Here is a 17775-nt window from a genome sequence, read left to right as displayed (position 1 = left end):
CAGTAATATTAAATTATATAGGGAAATTATCAATGGTACCCTTGTACTATTGAAAAATTACAATGGTACCCAACTGCATTTCAGTGGTACCCCCCAATTATATGCTAATTACAACCGTGACACTATTAATCAATTTTCCGTTAAGTTGCCGTTAAATCTCGAATGACTTAACCATGGTTAGGTTCTTCTTCTTCTTCCTCCCTTTTCCTGCTCTCCTTCCATGGCAGCTTAGTATGGAATCTAAGAGACGGATACTCTTTTCTTTAAACCTTTAAGATGAGCTTCCAGTATTAAACCCCCCAATTATCTCACCCAAAAACTTCATAGTTCAAGAAAAAATTAAGAAAAAGCTTCCAAATTACAAGACAAGACAACTCCAGCATAAATTAAAAATTCAATAATCTAACTGGGTATATTATTGGGTATTCTTCAAATAAAGTCTTGGCTTTAAGTATTGTAAGTTTTGTGTTTTACAATGATACTCTTTCCGTAACCAATTAAATCCCTTCTACTTTGCAAATGTGTTTTCAAGAATTGGAATTTTATAATCTCAACCCAGAATTTCGCTTCTTTACACCTCAAAAATTCCCCTTTTTCTGATTATCAATCCATTCTAATCAACACAAAAACTTTCTTACTGTCATTTGATTTTGAAAATCATCAAAATCATCACAAAATTTAATTCATTTGAGAAAAATCAACTCAATTTTCTAATATCTTTTCAATGGTAGCATCAAGCCATGGATTAATCTGCTTAAATATTGAAACTACAAATCAAATCCAAATCCCATACCCTCAAATTTCGGGTAAACCCCAAATTATCTTGAATTAGTCCTGAATTGATTGCTGATTATTGGGTGTGTTTCTATATGCAGCAGCATGAAGCTAATTTCCAGAAATTTAATGCCGAGAAAGAGCTTGTACTGGAATTAGGATTACACTGAATTAGAAGGAATTGTGGGGTTTTGTAAGTGTATTTCTAATGCAAAGATTCAAAGACTAATTCCATACTAACCATGGAAGAAGAGCTGCCATGGAAGAAGAGCAGCCATGAAAGAGAAAAGGGAAAAAGATGAAGAAACTAACCATGGTTAGGTTAAATTCCAAATTTAACGGACATTTAACGGAAAATTCATCATTAAGGTCACAGTTGTAATTACCATATAATTGGGGATACCACTGAAATGCAGTTCGGTACCATTGTAATTTTTCAATAGTACAAGGGCACCATTGATAATTTCTCAATTATATAATATATAATATATAAAAATAAAAGCTATGGGGTCATTTGACCCAACTTTACTCTTTCGACTCTTGAAAATTTATGTATATTTGATATGTATAATAAAGAAAAAATAAAATAAGCCTATTGTGTTGAACCCACTTGACCATTTATAAACCTAAAAAATATCTAAGATTGAAAATATTAGTATAGTGTTGTAGATTGTAGTGACATTTAGCAATCAAATTCGAATTTTTTTATTTTGACAAGAGTTATGTTTAATTTGGTTTCATTATAAATCATATTTCCTCCTATTTACTTTAAATGTCCCATTTAATTTTAACACATTGTCAATGTATGTTTTCAATATAAAAAATATCTCTAATTGTGCTTGAATAAAAATTATAAAGTTGATATTAATAAAATTTACAATAAGACGAATCAAACAAGATCCCACATGATTATATTTTAACTTATAAATTAAAAACAAAGCACATAATAAAAATGAATGATAAATAGAATTAAAAAATCAAATTAAACAATTAAAGTGAAAACGAGGAAATACGAAGTTTTTATATTTTTGTTATAAGTTGGTCTTATGAATGTGTATTTGGAACCTTTTCATAAAGGTTTGGAATCGTATTTTATTGTTATAAATTGGAAAATGCATGAGATCTTTTTAGAAAAGCAAAAAAGTTGGATTTGTAGCATCAAATTTGCCGATACAATAATATCTATATACAAAACAGAGTTTATTAGTAGTGATTAATACAAATCATATTAATTACTCCCTCTTATTCATAGAGAATGAGACATTTGAGTTTTGCACTAAAATTAACAAGGAGTGGAGAACCACTTAAAAGTGGGTGGAAAATTCTCTTTTTCCATAAAGGACATTGATATTTATGTGTTATTGCGTTGTTGTATTAAGGGTAAAAGGGTAAAAAAAATAACATAAATAGAAATGAGACATTTTCAGTGAATTGGTCTAATAAAAAATGTCCAGTATATTATAGGAGTTTGTATAATTAGTGTTACTAAAAGCATAAAATAATAGGGGTACACCACAAAATGCGTTGGCATGTCACATAATGTAGTCCAATTTTATTTGCAATACTTCTATGATTTAAATTTTTGAAATAGGCTTGGAAGTATGTGTTTATTTTGATGTAATCTACTCACTCTATCATAAAAAAATAGCCTCAAGTATAGATGAGGTGAAAAACAAAAAAAGTAAAAAGAGTTAGTATAGTATATGAAAAAGCGAAAAAAATGTGTAAGTCATAGTTAATAATAAAAATGAGGTAAATTAATAAAAAAGACTAAAAAATCAAATGAGTTGTCGCGCTTTTCTTTATGGGTATGAGTTGCTGTCGTCCTTCCCTCTCCAAACTCTAACCTTAGTTTTTTATAAGTAGGACACACTGGGTATGATGATGACGACTAAAAAATCAAATGAGACTAATCCTTTGAAATAGAGGGAATGTGCCTCATCAATCTACTACGATTCAACTATTGGAAAACGCTCGAGTAATTATGAAAAAAAATACTCCATGCTTTTATAAGTTTGCTAAATTTTTTTATTTTTCTACAAGCTTGATTCTATGTAATTGAAAGTAATTAAGGTAAATGCCCCCTGAGAACGACGATGTATTAGAGTTCGAACGATGTGTTTCAAACTCTAATATTGCCAAGATCAAGTGTATGAAGTTTAGTGACAAACAAATTACGCTAACAATGATTTCGATGTTTGTAGGAGAAAGTAAAGCAATAAAAACGACACAAAGATTTAACGAGGTTCACCCAACTAAGGCTACGTCCTCCGGTGTGTAGTATCTCTTATATTATCAAAAGGAGTTCAAAGAACTCTCAAATATGGAGAATTACAATAGAGAAGAGATATAGGCTAGTGTTTGGCTTGGGGTGTATTTGTGGATGTTTCTTTTGATGAATGAGAGCTCTATTTATAGGAGAGATCACACTAAGTTACATTAAGTACATTAAAGCTATGATTAAATGATAATGAAACATCCCTAAGTACATGAAGAGTCATAAAACAACATTTTAGGAGCATCAGAAACATCGCTCGACCAAAGCAGGGGCTCGCTCGGTCGAGCGGCCTGGTCGAGCGGGATACAGGAAGTGTCTGTCTGCATTCTGTCTACTCGTTCGACCCATCCTGAAGCTCGCTCGGTCGAGCGAGCTGGTTGAGCGGTACTTCAGAAGGCTTCTGTCTATAGTTGCTCGACCTTACACTGTAGAGCATCTTGAACTAAACCTTTGCACTTCTTCATTAAGTCCCATAACTCCCTTGATTAACTCATACTTCATTTCCTCATTAATCCATACTTTAATCATCATCATAAACCACAATAATCAACTTAATACTCTAACTTAACACATTCATGGGATTCCATCCCAAAGGTTACACATGAATGCACTTCATCAAATGTGCACTCAAGTCACACCAATCACAACACCCCCAAATAGTAAATAAATGAAAAATATATAGAAATGATCAGACAAAGAGAGAGTTGAGGATGTAGATAGAATGGAATTGAGAATTGAGGGACACCATATAAGCCTATACCCAAATGTAAAAATGTAGTGAATTGGGTGAAACAAACTTAACATTAAGGCTGCACACGGTCCGGTCTGGTCTGGTTTGACAGAAAAATCAGACCAGACCAGAAATTCCGGTCTGAAAATTTTTCAGACCATACTAGACCAGTCAAAAGACCAGACCGGACCAGACCAGACCGTTCTAGAACGGTCTGGTCTACGGTTTTTTTTTTATTTTTTTTATTGAGTGAGAATCTAAGATAAACGATAATATATAAACAAAATACATCATCAAATCCAAAGCAGGCTGTAGAAGGGTTTTTCGGTTTGGGAATTGGAACGGCAGAAAAATAAAATCAAAAACTTGAAGATTAATTAACAATCTTAATAGTCTTCAAACTTGATTGAAAATACTAAATTTAGTTTTCAACAGAAAAATAAAATCAAAAACTAAATTTAGGAGTTCATGAGTACTGTCACAAGCTCCTCTCAATTCCTCTTGATTAACAAATAGGTTCCAAAAATCACAATTTTTTCCAAGAATATTCATTAACATGAGATGAGCATTCCAAATTGAATCTATCCCTGATATAATTCATAAAATTGAGATGAAAAATAAAAAAACTATTAATTTTCCCTTGATCAGCTAAATGGGTATTCCAAAAAGTTGAAAATTTTTCCAAAAATATTCATATACATGAAATGGGCATTCCAAAATTTCAATCTACCCCTAAAACATTTCATAAAATTGAGATGAAAAATAACAAAATCTATTCATTTTCTCTTGATTAGCAAATTGGGTATTCCAAAATATCATTTCCTATAAAATTCATGAACAAAAGAAGGGCATTCAAAAATTCAATCACTCCCTAACAAAAATCCAGTAAAAATTGAAACGGGCAACTACATAATTAAATAATTTGAACAGAAAATCAAGTAATCAAGATAAAAAAAATATCCACATTCAAGTTACTCAGATCAGAAAAACATCAATGAAAAAAGAGGCAAAGAGAAGGACCTCATCTTTGAGCATATGAAGAAGGGTAGTTTTCCCAGACATAATTAACATTCTTCATATCAACCAATATCAACAACACTCGAAGGAGCACAGAAGCACTGTCGATACTCGATTGTCGATGGGTTGAAGGCGAGGAGGCAGGCGATTATCAGAGAAGCCAGAAGCACAGAAGCCTCGAAGAAGGAATGAGAGAGAAGGCGAGGAAGTCTGAAATGGAGATGGAGATTGGAGTGGAGAATGAGAGTGAAGGCGAGGAAGTCTGAAATGGAGATGGAGATTGGAGTGGAGGCAGCCAGGTTCATGAAATGAGTATTGACTACTGAGTAGTTGCCCAACCCTAATGCCTAATCCCCTAAAATTTGATTTTAAAACGGTTTTACGGTCCGGTTTGGTTTTAGAAATTTTAAACCGGGACCGGACCGTAAACCGTTTAAAAAAAAAATAATCAGACCAGACCATTTAGATCGTAGACCAAACCAAACATTTAAATTACGGTTTGGTCCGGTTTGGTTTACGGTTTAGACCAAACCATGTTCAGCCCTACTTAACATAACGAAATAAACTTATTGAGATTAAAGGAAATAGATGTGCTTAAAACTTATTTTAGTACACTATTTTATTCTGTGATATAATATTTTTAAATGTGTATAGTTTATAATTACGAATTATATAAAATTTCATTTAATTATATATATTTCTTATACATAAAGAATAAAAAATAAAACAAAATTAATTGATGACTTGAATAATAATTACTATACAAGCATACCATGATACAACTTTTTTGACAAGAAATAGTAAAATCGAGTATTTATAATATCAACTAGACTAAATGGTAAATACAACACGGGTGGTTATCAAATTCACATGCATATCAGCATATGGCACAGGTTGGCCCTCAATGCTTACTCAACCGTTAGACATATCCGAAGTCAACAAAACTCTTAATTGAAATTCATGAGTTCACCTGATGATCGAAGATTTTTCCGATTTTTTCTTTCACTTTTGAAATAGAGGTTTGATTCTCACTATCTAAAAAAAAGTTGTTTTCCCTCTCCTCCAAAGCAAATGAAGCATTTTCTGGCCTTACCTTTGAATTAAAAAAAAAAAAATCAACCCGTCTTGTATGAGACCGTCTTACGGCAAGACGATCTCAAAACAAGAATTCTATAAATTAAAAGTTCTCTTATTGGGCTATTTAACCCAAATATGAGACATGTTTCACAGTGAGACCGTTTCATACAAAAATTGTGAAAAAAAACTCTTTTGGTTGGGTTTTTTTTTTTTCTTTTACAACTCTTTTGGTTGGTTTGAGAGGCTGAGGCCTTTGGGTTGGCCCAAATAATTACTTCTAGGCCTATGTTCAAAACGATATTATGGGTAGTATAAAGTTCAACTCGTCTGTATGAGATTACATCCAAGGAAGAGATATATCAAAATGATGAGAGTAATAAAAGAGAATTATAACATAAAAGTTGAATTTACATGAGACAATAAAAATTATTGAATGAAGAAGAAAAACATATTTAGATGACCCTTCTAATTAATTTTGGATTTTGTATCCAAAGTGTTTTGGCAACAGCCCTCATATACAATAAGAATTTACAAGTTGAGGGACAAGAAAAGACAAGACGATTTTGGGTTAACTACTCCATAATTGGTTTTGTCAACAACTCCATACGAGTATTATTCTGAGAGATGATCATGGGTCCAACATTTTGCTGAACTCATTTCAAATTCGATCCTATTTACAAACTCGAGTCTCAGTTTTTGAGATTCATTAAGTATAGGTCAGTTTTGAGTCTATGATTAAAGAACGAGTCTAGTATTGGGTCTAATATATGCTAACATAGACTCGCCTCAATCCAAACTCAGACTTGATGATCTACTTGGACCCCTCTCAGGCTCAAAATCTGAATTCGACCCCTAACCCATGTTAAATCATTAAAATTATTTAGATTCATTTTAGACTTGTACATAACCCATAGCCCCATTCATTTTTACACTAAAATTGCAAAAATTGTGAAGTTAAACCCATTTAGGACCATTAAACTTAATACTCCGTGATTGTTCTTTTTAAATTAAACTTGCTAAGAATTTTTCTTTAATTCTTATAATTCTCTAGGTACTATTTTATCTCATTTTCACTCCCCAACTTAAGTCTAAGGATCTGTTTGACAAATAGTTATTGATTGGAGCTATTTCTATTTAATTATTCTCTTATACTTTCAAAGCTATTCCTATCCAACTACTGTCACTTCCTAATCTCTTCAATCAAACAGCTCCTTAATAAACTAAACAATTGGTTTAACCATTTTGCTGGTTCAAAAAGCCCTTTTTCCATCGACTTTCTTGGTACATAAAGGGATTTTTATGGGTTGTTTTAATGAGATCTAAGTAATTTAAAAGAGTTCCTTATTTTACCATTAGCAAACAAGAAAAGAAAAAAGAAGTAAAGTAAATTTGAAAAATAAAAATCAAAGGAGGTGAAAAATGACATAGAGATTAGCATTTAGAATCTTATGAGGTAACACAACTAACAACAATTCACTTTTTTGATAAAAGGTCAACTTGTATGGAAGACTTTGTTGTGAATATAATAATACCGACAGTCAATATGTCTTTTTTCAAAATCAAATTGTCGGCTTGAAACCTTTTAGAAAAAGTCAAAACAGTAACCTACTTTTCCTTCAGTATCTTAAGAAGTGGACTTTTACTTCTACTTGCTTGTGCTCTTCTTTCTAACCTATACACTAATACACAGAGAATAGGAGGCTACCAACCCAACAAAAAATTAATGAAAACCTAAAAATATACTCTTTTGTACATTGAGTATGTTATCCACAGAAACTCTTGTGTTAATTTAGCGTGCATTAAAATGAGTTTATCAACCTTTATATGTTAGTAGGCTTGTGAGGTGAAGATTGAAGAGTACGAATGTGGAATAGTAATAATGAAAAGTGAAGGATGGTTCACAATAAAGTTAATACACACCAAGTCTATATTAGACTTTGTCGTAGAAAATTTGAACTAAATAAGCAAAATAATATAAAAAAGTCAAATAATAAGTAATATTTTAAAACATTTCTCAAAGTAAGCACTTTTTTTCCAGAGTTGAGGTTTGGGTTGTTCGTTGTTACTAACAGCGAACAAAAAAGGTGGGTCAAAAAAATGTCAAAGTTCTTTGTTCGCTGTTAGTAACAGCGAACAAAGGTTTTACCTGGTCAAACAGGGTCAAAATTTTGTTCACTATTACTAACAGCGAACAAAGGCTTACCCTTGTTTGACCAGATCTCCTATGTTCGCAGTTATTATAAAGACTTGGTGAAAAACATCAAAGTCTTAATTCGCTGTTACTAACAACGAATAAAAAACTTGACTTTTTTTTGACCCACCTTCTTTGTTCGCCACTAACAGTGAACAATCCAAACCTCGGCTTTAGAAAAAAAGTACTTACTTTGAGAAATATTTTAAAACATTGCTTATTTTTTGATTTTTTTATAATTTTTTGCTTAGTTAATTCAAATTTTCATCGTATATAATAGGCTTTATAATGGTTCAATGTTTATGTTTGAATCATAATTGCAACAAAAATAGAAGTTTGGATCAATTGACATTTATGTGATGAATGAACCCAAGTCATCAAAGACTGTTGATGAAAAATATCAAGATATTTAAAAGAAAATGAGAACTATAGTTTAGTTTAGTGATTAAGGGTTTTTTATTTCACCCTTATGATTAGGATATTATACTCACCAGTCACCACCTACAGTTTAGTCTAGTGATTAAGGATTTTTCCTTTCACCCTTATGATTAGGGTATTAATTTTGTCTCCCTTTACCCACGAATTTTCTTATTTAAGAGAAAGTGAGAACTACAATTTAGTCTAGTGATTAAGGGTTTTTCCTTTCGCCCTTATGATTAGGGTATTATTCTCACCCGTCACTACCTACAAAAAGGAAGTAATTTTGTCTCCACTTACCAATAGAGATTCTTTAGTGTATCCCCGAATTAATATATGACGTAATAGTTGTTATGAATGGTACCATGTGTGACTTGAGTGCACAATTGAAGTATGTATTCATGTGTGTGACTTTTGAATTGTGGAATCCAAAAGGATGTAATTATATGGAAGAGTATTCATGGAAATTATTGGTATTAATGAAGGTTAATGAAGAAGTAGAAAGGACTTGGTTTATGATTGCTCGATCAGAATTATGGCAGAGGAAACAGAATGGTCGCTCGACCGAGCGAGCCTTATTGGTTGGTCGAGCGGTCAGACAGAATGCATCCAGAAGGTATCTGCTGCTCGCTCGACCGAGCTCTCTGTTCCAGTCGAGCGGTTTCTCTGATGTGCAAGGAATGCTGTTTTTTCGACCTTTCAAGTTCTTGGAGTTATTTCATATTATTCATTACTATATTAACTCTGTATTCAAGTGAGCTATTGACATTCATGTACCTAGTACTATATATAGAGCTCTCATATTCACTCAAACATACATCAAACACAACCCCCAAGCCAAACACATAGCCTTTTGTTTTTATCTCTTACACAATTGTAATACTTCATTTGTAAGTGTTGTTTATACTCCTTTGATATAATATAAACAGAAACTACACACCACGGAAGACGTAGCCATCATTGGGTGAACCTCCTTAAATCTTTGTGTCTCTTTTGCTTAGTTTACATTATCAAACATTGTTTTGTTCATTGTTGTTTGTATCGTTCTTAACATCGTAACGATTTTGACAAACATTTCAATAGCTCTCCACCTCTTTTGTCCTAGTCAAAATAGGTACAAATTACAGCAGCTTTCAATGATCTTGCAAGTAGCCACAAGATGAGAGACTAATTAAAACTTAAATAAAATGAACAGATTAATTATTAACAATAGAGATAGAGCCTTACAAGGATAGATATACATCAAGTGATTATAAGCAAGACTGACATTTGTTTTCGAAACATAGAAGCAAAGGCACAAAAAAAGAGCTGTAAAAAAGCACACCAGTAACTCGCACCTGCAAACACGCAACACCATAAAATTTAATTGGCAGAAAGCTCCTCTTTCTCGATTATTTCTTCAACACACTGCAAAAAAAAGTGGCTGCCTATTAATAGAGTGTCCGTTTGAATGAGCAATAATAATATTGGAACCATAATTCATCAGCATACCATTTATACTTGAAGCATGCACAAAAAATAAGGAAAATGTAAACAGCATGATCGGATAATGGTTAGAGGTGATCAAAGAAAATTTAGGAGGGATACAAGGAAAGGAGGGTTATCGACCAAGGTTCACCATAACAGAGAAACAACAGGTAAAAAATAACACCGGTACGACAGCAGTCACTAAAACATATCATCGCTTTCTAGAATAGCTTGCCCATTGGCAAGTACAAATATTCCATGGGAAAGAAAATTTCGAAATAAATAACTATGGTAGTAGGGATTTGGACGTAAAAAGGAACAGAGAAGTGATATTAAATTAACTTAGAATTTCAACAAGGAACAGACATTTGTTAAGGAAGTAGAAAGTTAACCTTCATATCTAATTCCACTACATGCATGCAAAATTAACTGTTCTTACAATAGTAACAATAACAGGTAGCTATAGCTTCCAATATTTATATGAAAAAGAAGATTTTACATACATCTAAACAACTTTTGGCTCCAATTCAATTTCCTAGAACAGCCCTACTCAATATTTATAGATGATAACATTACAAATATGTATTAGGTAGTTAGGAATTAAGACATGGAATGCTCCGTTTATCTTTCTCTGATTTGTAATATTTTCCTTTTGGAAAAGTCACGAGCCTAGGCAGCACATGAAGAACTCTGGGTCGGGCACACCACACATACAACTCGTCAACTCCCTTCGTCCCAAAATTAGTTTACACAAATTCTTTTACGTTGTCTTATCACTCATTAGTTAGCAAGTTTCTAAATTTGTACATAGGACCGCTATCCAAAATCACATCTACTTTCCTATCTTCATATTATCAAGTATTTTCAAACATAACTAATTTCCCTACACATACCCCACACTCATAACCATGTCTGAGTAACATAGTGAGTGAATAAATGGCATACTCATGAATCTTGATCTTGCATGAACTATAGAATTAATTGTTGTGACAAAGTCTAATATTGAATATTCATATATTTAACTTACCCTACAACTAAAACATGGCATTGCCAAACTTGACTACATGAGCCTTGCCCATTTTTCACCTATTAAGAGGTAAACTAATAGAGCTCCATGAGAGATTAGAAACCTAAAGAGTTTGCTCCATCCTTCAGAAGCTTCTAAGTATATTAGATCAATTATGAATAATAAGAAACACATTAACTAAATGAAAAAAATAAATTCCATCTCTCCATAATTGCTCATCCCTTTAGCATTCCAATTGTTTTATAAACTAATTCTCTTTTTGGTCCAAGAAAAGAAGCATAATATTCTTTCTTTCACATAGTACAAAATTGCGGTTTCGAGGTCACACTTGTCAAATGGATGTTGTGGTCAATGTGAATGGTTTTGCGCTTGTGTCTGCCTATTTCTATTGTGGTAAGCTAAAAACCTTTACAATAACGCGATTGACATACGATAGTGTGGGCAATATTTGGCACTATGTTAATTCATATAAGCTAAGTAATTGCACAAATGAAAAATCTCTTGCCTCATATGTAAAGTCTTTTAACTCCATTCCAACCATCATATCTATAGAGGTCTACATCAAGTTCCCACAATATTAACCAATCTTTCAGTTTTGAAGTAGAAATGCAACAATCAATCATTTCAAAAGAAAAGATTTCTTAACTGAGCACAATACACACATTGATGCACATGTAGCATAAAGTTTCCTTAATAAATACAAACAATAGAGCAATTCATCTATAGAGGAACACGAGTACCATTTTTTTTTCCCTTATATACACATCATTCTTTCATTCATCAGAAACATTCTCATCCATTTAACCATTGTCAAGGGTTAATCGTCAATTAAAATTGTGAATAGCCTCACATGGTAATGTTTTTGTCCCTACTAGTTTTAATAAGGGTATCATTAACCTAAACCATGGCTAAGCTAGAATTTTACACATCATAATCATCATTCCCCTTACAAAAACATTGTAAACAATATATAAGCTAAGTTGCAACAAAAGCTAGTCTAACAAGCTAATTTTATTGTGCAAAATGTTTGATACTTTTTTGCATCTTATAAGAGTTAAATTACATATAAACTTGACATAATTGACAATTATATTACATAATATTAATGATACTAAATCAAGTACATTTCCAATAACAACTACACAAGAATCATTATATAATTATGGTTTGTGAAGTGAACTGAGATATTATAGAGAAACAGAGGGAAGACATTCAATGATTTCCCAACTCATGCAATATGCATTTGATCCATATTGACATTTAACAATCAACGTTATGATTCTCTCCTTTCCACCATAAGTTAATGCAAAATAGAAAGCACAAATTTCAACAAAAAGTAACAAGAGAAAATAATTGTCTTACTTGTACAAATATGCTGCAATCCCGAGAATTATACATAAAAGAATGATATCAATGCAGAAGTTTCGACTGGACCTCAGCTGGTAAATGTAACAAAAAAAGCTTGTCAATCATCATATCATAAATCATAAATCATAATCATAAACTATACTAAAACAATAAACTATTGTGACACGTGTCACTACCACAACGCATGTTTTCCCGCCCGTATCATGCATTCAATTCAGTTTGTGTATCATCATAATCATAATCATAATCATCATAAACTATACTAAAAAAATAAACTATTGTGACACGTGTCACTACCACAACGCATGCTTTCCCGCCCATATCATGCATTCAATTCAGTTTGTGTAAAATATTTTACGCATTTATTTTTTCAGTTTTACAATTGAATTCAAATTATTTTTAGAAATATTCTTAATTGACTAAAAATTTACTAATTCCCTCAATTCAACTCATATCATGCATTCTCATATAAAAATATTTTGAATATAGATTGTAAACTTCCATAACTTTAGCACCTACAAACTAAAATTATGCAAAATAATTAATAGAGTCAATCAATATATTAATTTAATATTCTTGATTGAACGAGTATATTACGGATTTTAAAGCTATTTTACAACTTTCTAAAATTATGTCTTTTGAGATCAAATAAGCAAGATTACAAATGATATTTTTTTATTATTTCTGACAAATTTAGGTTTCATTTTTATGCATTTATTATTTTAGTCTTACAATTTTAGTTCATATTATTTTTAGAAAATATTCTTAGTGGACTAAAACTTACCTAATTGCATTCACTTCCGCCCATATCACACATTCTTCATATAAAAAGATTTTGAATATAGATTATAACTTTCCAAAACTTTAGCATCTACAATCTAAAATTATATAAAAGAATTAAAAAAAGTCAATCAAAATATTAATTTAATATTCTAGATTAAATTGGAATGATTACATTTTTTAAAGATATTTTACAACTTTCTTAATTATGTCTCTTGGGGTTAAATAAGCAAGATTTCAAATTTATTTTATATTATTTCTATCAAATTTAGGTAATCGACTGATTTATTAATTCAAACAATCAATTCAAAGTAATTTAAGACAATATTTACATTTTTAAAAAATTGTGATAAGCTTTGAAAACCTAACTCGCTGTCCACTTATCATTAAAAAGACAATTATATTTTAGATTCGATTCCATCTTTAAGATTGAGACAATTATTACACTCCTATTGTTACTGATGTTACTTATTAAGTTTAAACAAATATATATTTATGCAAGGAGAATGAGTCCGACATGAAGAGGCGAGCACTAAACATAATATTAATGAATGAAAAAGGTATATTATTTAATAATCATATTTTATTTATTTTATTCAAACCAATAACAAAAATAATTTAATTTTTGTAACTAATAAATTTTAAATTTTATTATTTTTTTCTAGTCAGAGTACTATCAAGGCAACAGTTAAATTCAACTACAATCTTCATGCACACAAAGTTTTCAAAAGTGGTCAATATTTAATGCAACGTTTTTCGTTATATTATAATGATCTTGATTACAAAACAACTAATCACAAGTATAAAATTTTAGGCGTTTATTGATTTCAATTTTGTTTTCTATTTTGTAGTGCTAATCACAATTTTTGGGTTTTTGATTTCAATTTTAAGTGTAAAATTACATATTTAGTTTTGTTGATTTTGAAAAAAATTTTTAATCAAACATTAAAAACAAAACAATTGAATCAATTTAGATTAATTAAGAATAGTAGAGAGGGAAAAAAAAGATTGGTATATATCTTGTGAAAACAGCTACCTTAAGGATAAGAAATTGATTGTTCTATCCTAAATAAATCATTATATATGAAGAGGAGAATAATTAGGTTTTTCATTGGGTCTAATATGTGATGGACTAAGTTTTGCAGAAACTTTTGATAATGTTCGATCCATTACTATTTAAGAAACAATGGAACAAGTTTAGTCTTACTAAATAAATTTTTGGAATAAACAACTAAGTCCATTTAACCCATGCTAAATAATGGTAAATGTAAACCATAAAAATGAAAGAAATTGTGTATTGAAAATAAGAAAAATTCTCAAATGAGACGGTGAGACTGTCTTTATTCAAATGGTCCAATGTGCATAGAGTCTTAAATAGATTACTTATAACCTTAAAGTGATCACTTACAATCTTAAAATGACCAATTATAACCTTAAAGTGGCGTATTAAAGTGCTTACTTATAACCTTAGAGAGACACTTACAATCTTAAAATAACTAATTAGATAAATGAATTGATTATATGAATCTGTATCACGGTGAGACGTTTTCAAACAAGTAAATATACTTGATGCAACGATGCAGTCTTATTAATTTTCTTTGTAGTATGATAAATTTGCATTGTTGTAAATTTACTTTGGTTTTAAAACTTTGTCGACAATTATTAAGAGGGTATTGGTTATTCCAATTTCCAATTATTTTGTCGCTCATATTTATTTGTTAACTCTTTATAAAATTAAGTGTATAATATTAATATACCCTTTTTTTAATGATTATATTTCATATTTAATATTAAAAAAATACTTTAACATAAAAATAGTTATGATCCGTGCATGGCACGGGGAAGTACCTAGTAAACTATAAACGACAAACGAAGGATGGACCATTATATTGTAGTTCAAAATACCTGCGTCACAGTATCTTTGAGTCTGACATTTGTGTTTTTTAGATCAGAAGTTGCCTTGTCTACCTGAAAATAAAAGAGCAAATACGCTTAGAGTCAAGAATCCCTTCAGCAATATATCAGCCATACGCCCAAACCACTGAACTCTAAGAGTTCCTCACCTTGGTGTCAATCTCATCCATCAAAGGAACTTGCCTGTCTATTTCCTGCAACCACAGCAGACAACACCCAATAGTTGTTGACAATTTGGCAGCATATTCGAAATCTAATAAAAGATGGAGGTAAAACAGAAGCAGAACCTCATTCATATCATGTGCCATGTTTTTCAACGTGTCCAAACCTTCTGCTATCATATCCAGACCTTGATCCTGTCAATATAAGAATATCATAATCAATCAATGACTGTATAATAAGAAACAGGCAAGATAGAACACAATTTCAAACAGAACTCTGCGCAAAAATCACCTGCTTAATTTTCCTCATTTCATACTCTTGCCTAAATTGGCTTGACTGTTCAGTCTCTTGTAAATATTCATCATCAAATCTTCCATCTAACATTGATAGCAAACAATACAAAATTGGTTATATCTATCCCAGAGCACTTCCACACTTCAACTTTAAACTTAACAAAAGCAAAATCAAACTCCAGACCACAAGTTGCACAAATAGAATTGAACAATCACCAGAATCAAATTTTATCTCTTGTCGAGTAGTTGAAGCAGACCACCCAGATGTCCAACCCCCATTTTTTTTAGGTGCAGGAGTTCCATCTGGTATCGACTGAATTCTATCAGGCAATGCGAGGACCAAGTCATTACGAGCAGAAAGCTCCTCAATTGAAAGGCCTTTCACCTACATCAATTCAAAAACAATCTCAAAAACAAATCAAGACAATCACCTTGAAATAAACAAAAACTTTCATCTGACAGTAAAAAATTCAAATAACTAGCATCACAGCACAAAACAGAAAAATGGAACTCTTCACCAAAATCAACATAGGAAGTAAAATTGCAAAACAAAATTAAAAATTTCAGCTGACATCTCTAAAGCAGTGAGACTAATTCTTATTCCATGATACACATTTAATCTAAAAATACAAAACACATGTCTTCCTTTATGATTAGGGTTTTTTATGATCATCAATAACAACCAACCAACACACTCCAACCGATGTAAACTACAATCAAAAAACGCAAAATTAAGAAAAATAAGTAACCACCCTTTTCTGAGCCAATCGCTGCAATTTAGGGACTTCCTCGAGTAATCGAGCCTTAATACGACGAATCTCAGCATTCAAAGCGACTACAGATGCCCTGTTCGACTCATTTGCAGCCAATTCAGCTTTCTGCGTACATTAAACAAGCATACATCAATTCCTACATTCACAAACCCTAAATCGAAGGAAAAGAAGAGAACGAGTTAGAAACCTGATGAGCGGTTTCAATGTCGGATTCAACAGAAGAGTAGAGACGAGCAAAGGCGTCGTCACCGGAGATATTGGAATCTCTTTGCTTTTCAACATCGTACTTGTCGTATTTCTGGCAGATCGCATCAACTCTAGTGAGAAGATCAATTACACTCATTGTTATCTGAAAATTCTTGCAATTGGTTGTAGGATGATTGAATAGTTTAGTTAGAGATCTTGAACATTGAGCACCGTCCGGCGTCTAGTACAGGAGAGAGAGTGCAGCGTTAACCTGTCTTGCTTTTTTAAAAAAAGAAAAAAAAGATTATGACTAAAGGGGAAATTGTAAATAAATTAATTTAATTTTTTCTCAATTAGTTGAAAATAAACCTTGTTATTGTTTATTGTTGAAGAAATTCACTTATTTAGTATAATTATTAAAAATAAATTCAATTATCAGTTAATTTTAATTTATTTATTGAACATTTTTAAAGTTTGTTATAAATAATAGCTTGGTATACTTTTAACAAATATACCTAATAGGTAAATTTATTTAAAAATAAAAAAAATTATAAATAATAAATTAACCTATGCCCTATCGCTATAAATAAAGTGACATATTCATGCTCATAGCATTGAAGGATGACCTGCAACCTGTAAGTGATAGATTAACCCATTGTTGCTACTTAAGAACATCCATCAAACTTTGAGTTAGATTGAACAAATGGTCTTAATTAACAAACCTACTCATTTTTAAAGAGATGAATAGTGCTATGATATAGAAGAAACCCACTACTACCTGTTAATAATCCGGTAGCAATGCTAAAAGCAACTATACACCTTAAATATTATTTTCAGCCAATCAGACAAATATTGGTTTATTATTAATGATTTACCCTAAGAAAATTGTGGAAAATTTTTAATCTTAGGTTTTTGATTTTGTTAGATGGTGGATAATTATTTTTTAAAATTCATATGGTGATGCCGAACTTTTAACTTTTTCGCATGGTAGATAAAAAATTAAGTTTTTTGTTAAATTAAGTGTTCAATTTGAACATATTTTTGAAAAACATGCCCAATGAAAGTGATGGGATTGTTTGTTTTCATGAAAAATCGTTATAATAGATAATCATAACATATATTTAACAAAAAGTTGACTTTTTACCTACCTGAAAAAGTTAAAAAGTATGAAGTTGCTATACGGATAAACTAAAATGTTTCTCATCATGAGGAAAAACCATAAGTTTCAACATTGTTTAATTATAAGGTGATTGAAAAAACGGACCTAAATGACAATCAAACATAATAAATAAACTGTTTCATTATAGCAATAGTTAAATAG

General features: G+C 31.2%; 1 protein-coding gene across 1 annotated transcript; it reads right to left on the bottom strand.

Moving 5' to 3' along the window:
• Positions 1 to 9546: 9546 nt before the first annotated feature.
• LOC130813264 (syntaxin-71) lies at positions 9547 to 16774 on the bottom strand. Its single transcript, XM_057679062.1, has 9 exons — positions 16456 to 16774; positions 16248 to 16373; positions 15712 to 15880; positions 15494 to 15579; positions 15328 to 15396; positions 15190 to 15234; positions 15032 to 15094; positions 12341 to 12417; positions 9547 to 9891 (listed from the first exon to the last, which is right to left on the bottom strand). The coding sequence occupies exons 1-9, from the start codon at positions 16609 to 16611 to the stop codon at positions 9876 to 9878; spliced, it is 807 nt and encodes a 268-aa protein (XP_057535045.1). The 5' UTR covers positions 16612 to 16774; the 3' UTR covers positions 9547 to 9875.
• Between the last annotated feature and the right edge of the window lie 1001 nt (positions 16775 to 17775).

The sequence above is a fragment of the Amaranthus tricolor genome, chromosome 5, assembly GCF_026212465.1.
Source record: "Amaranthus tricolor cultivar Red isolate AtriRed21 chromosome 5, ASM2621246v1, whole genome shotgun sequence".
Lineage (NCBI taxonomy): Eukaryota > Viridiplantae > Streptophyta > Magnoliopsida > Caryophyllales > Amaranthaceae > Amaranthus > Amaranthus tricolor.
Note: the sequence above shows the minus strand (reverse complement) of the source record. Positions and strands in the feature narration are given on the sequence as shown.

Excerpts from the sequence above, each read along its gene's own strand:
- LOC130813264 (XM_057679062.1), bottom strand. The coding sequence starts at position 16,611 with ATGAGTGTAATTGATCTTCTCACTAGAGTTGATGCGATCTGCCAGAAA. Across the intron at positions 15,580-15,711 it reads AGAGATAAAATTTGATTCTG|ATGGAAGATTTGATGATGAA; the intron begins GTGATTGTTCAA and ends TATCAATGTTAG. Across the intron at positions 15,397-15,493 it reads AAATGAGGAAAATTAAGCAG|GATCAAGGTCTGGATATGAT; the intron begins GTGATTTTTGCG and ends TTATATTGACAG.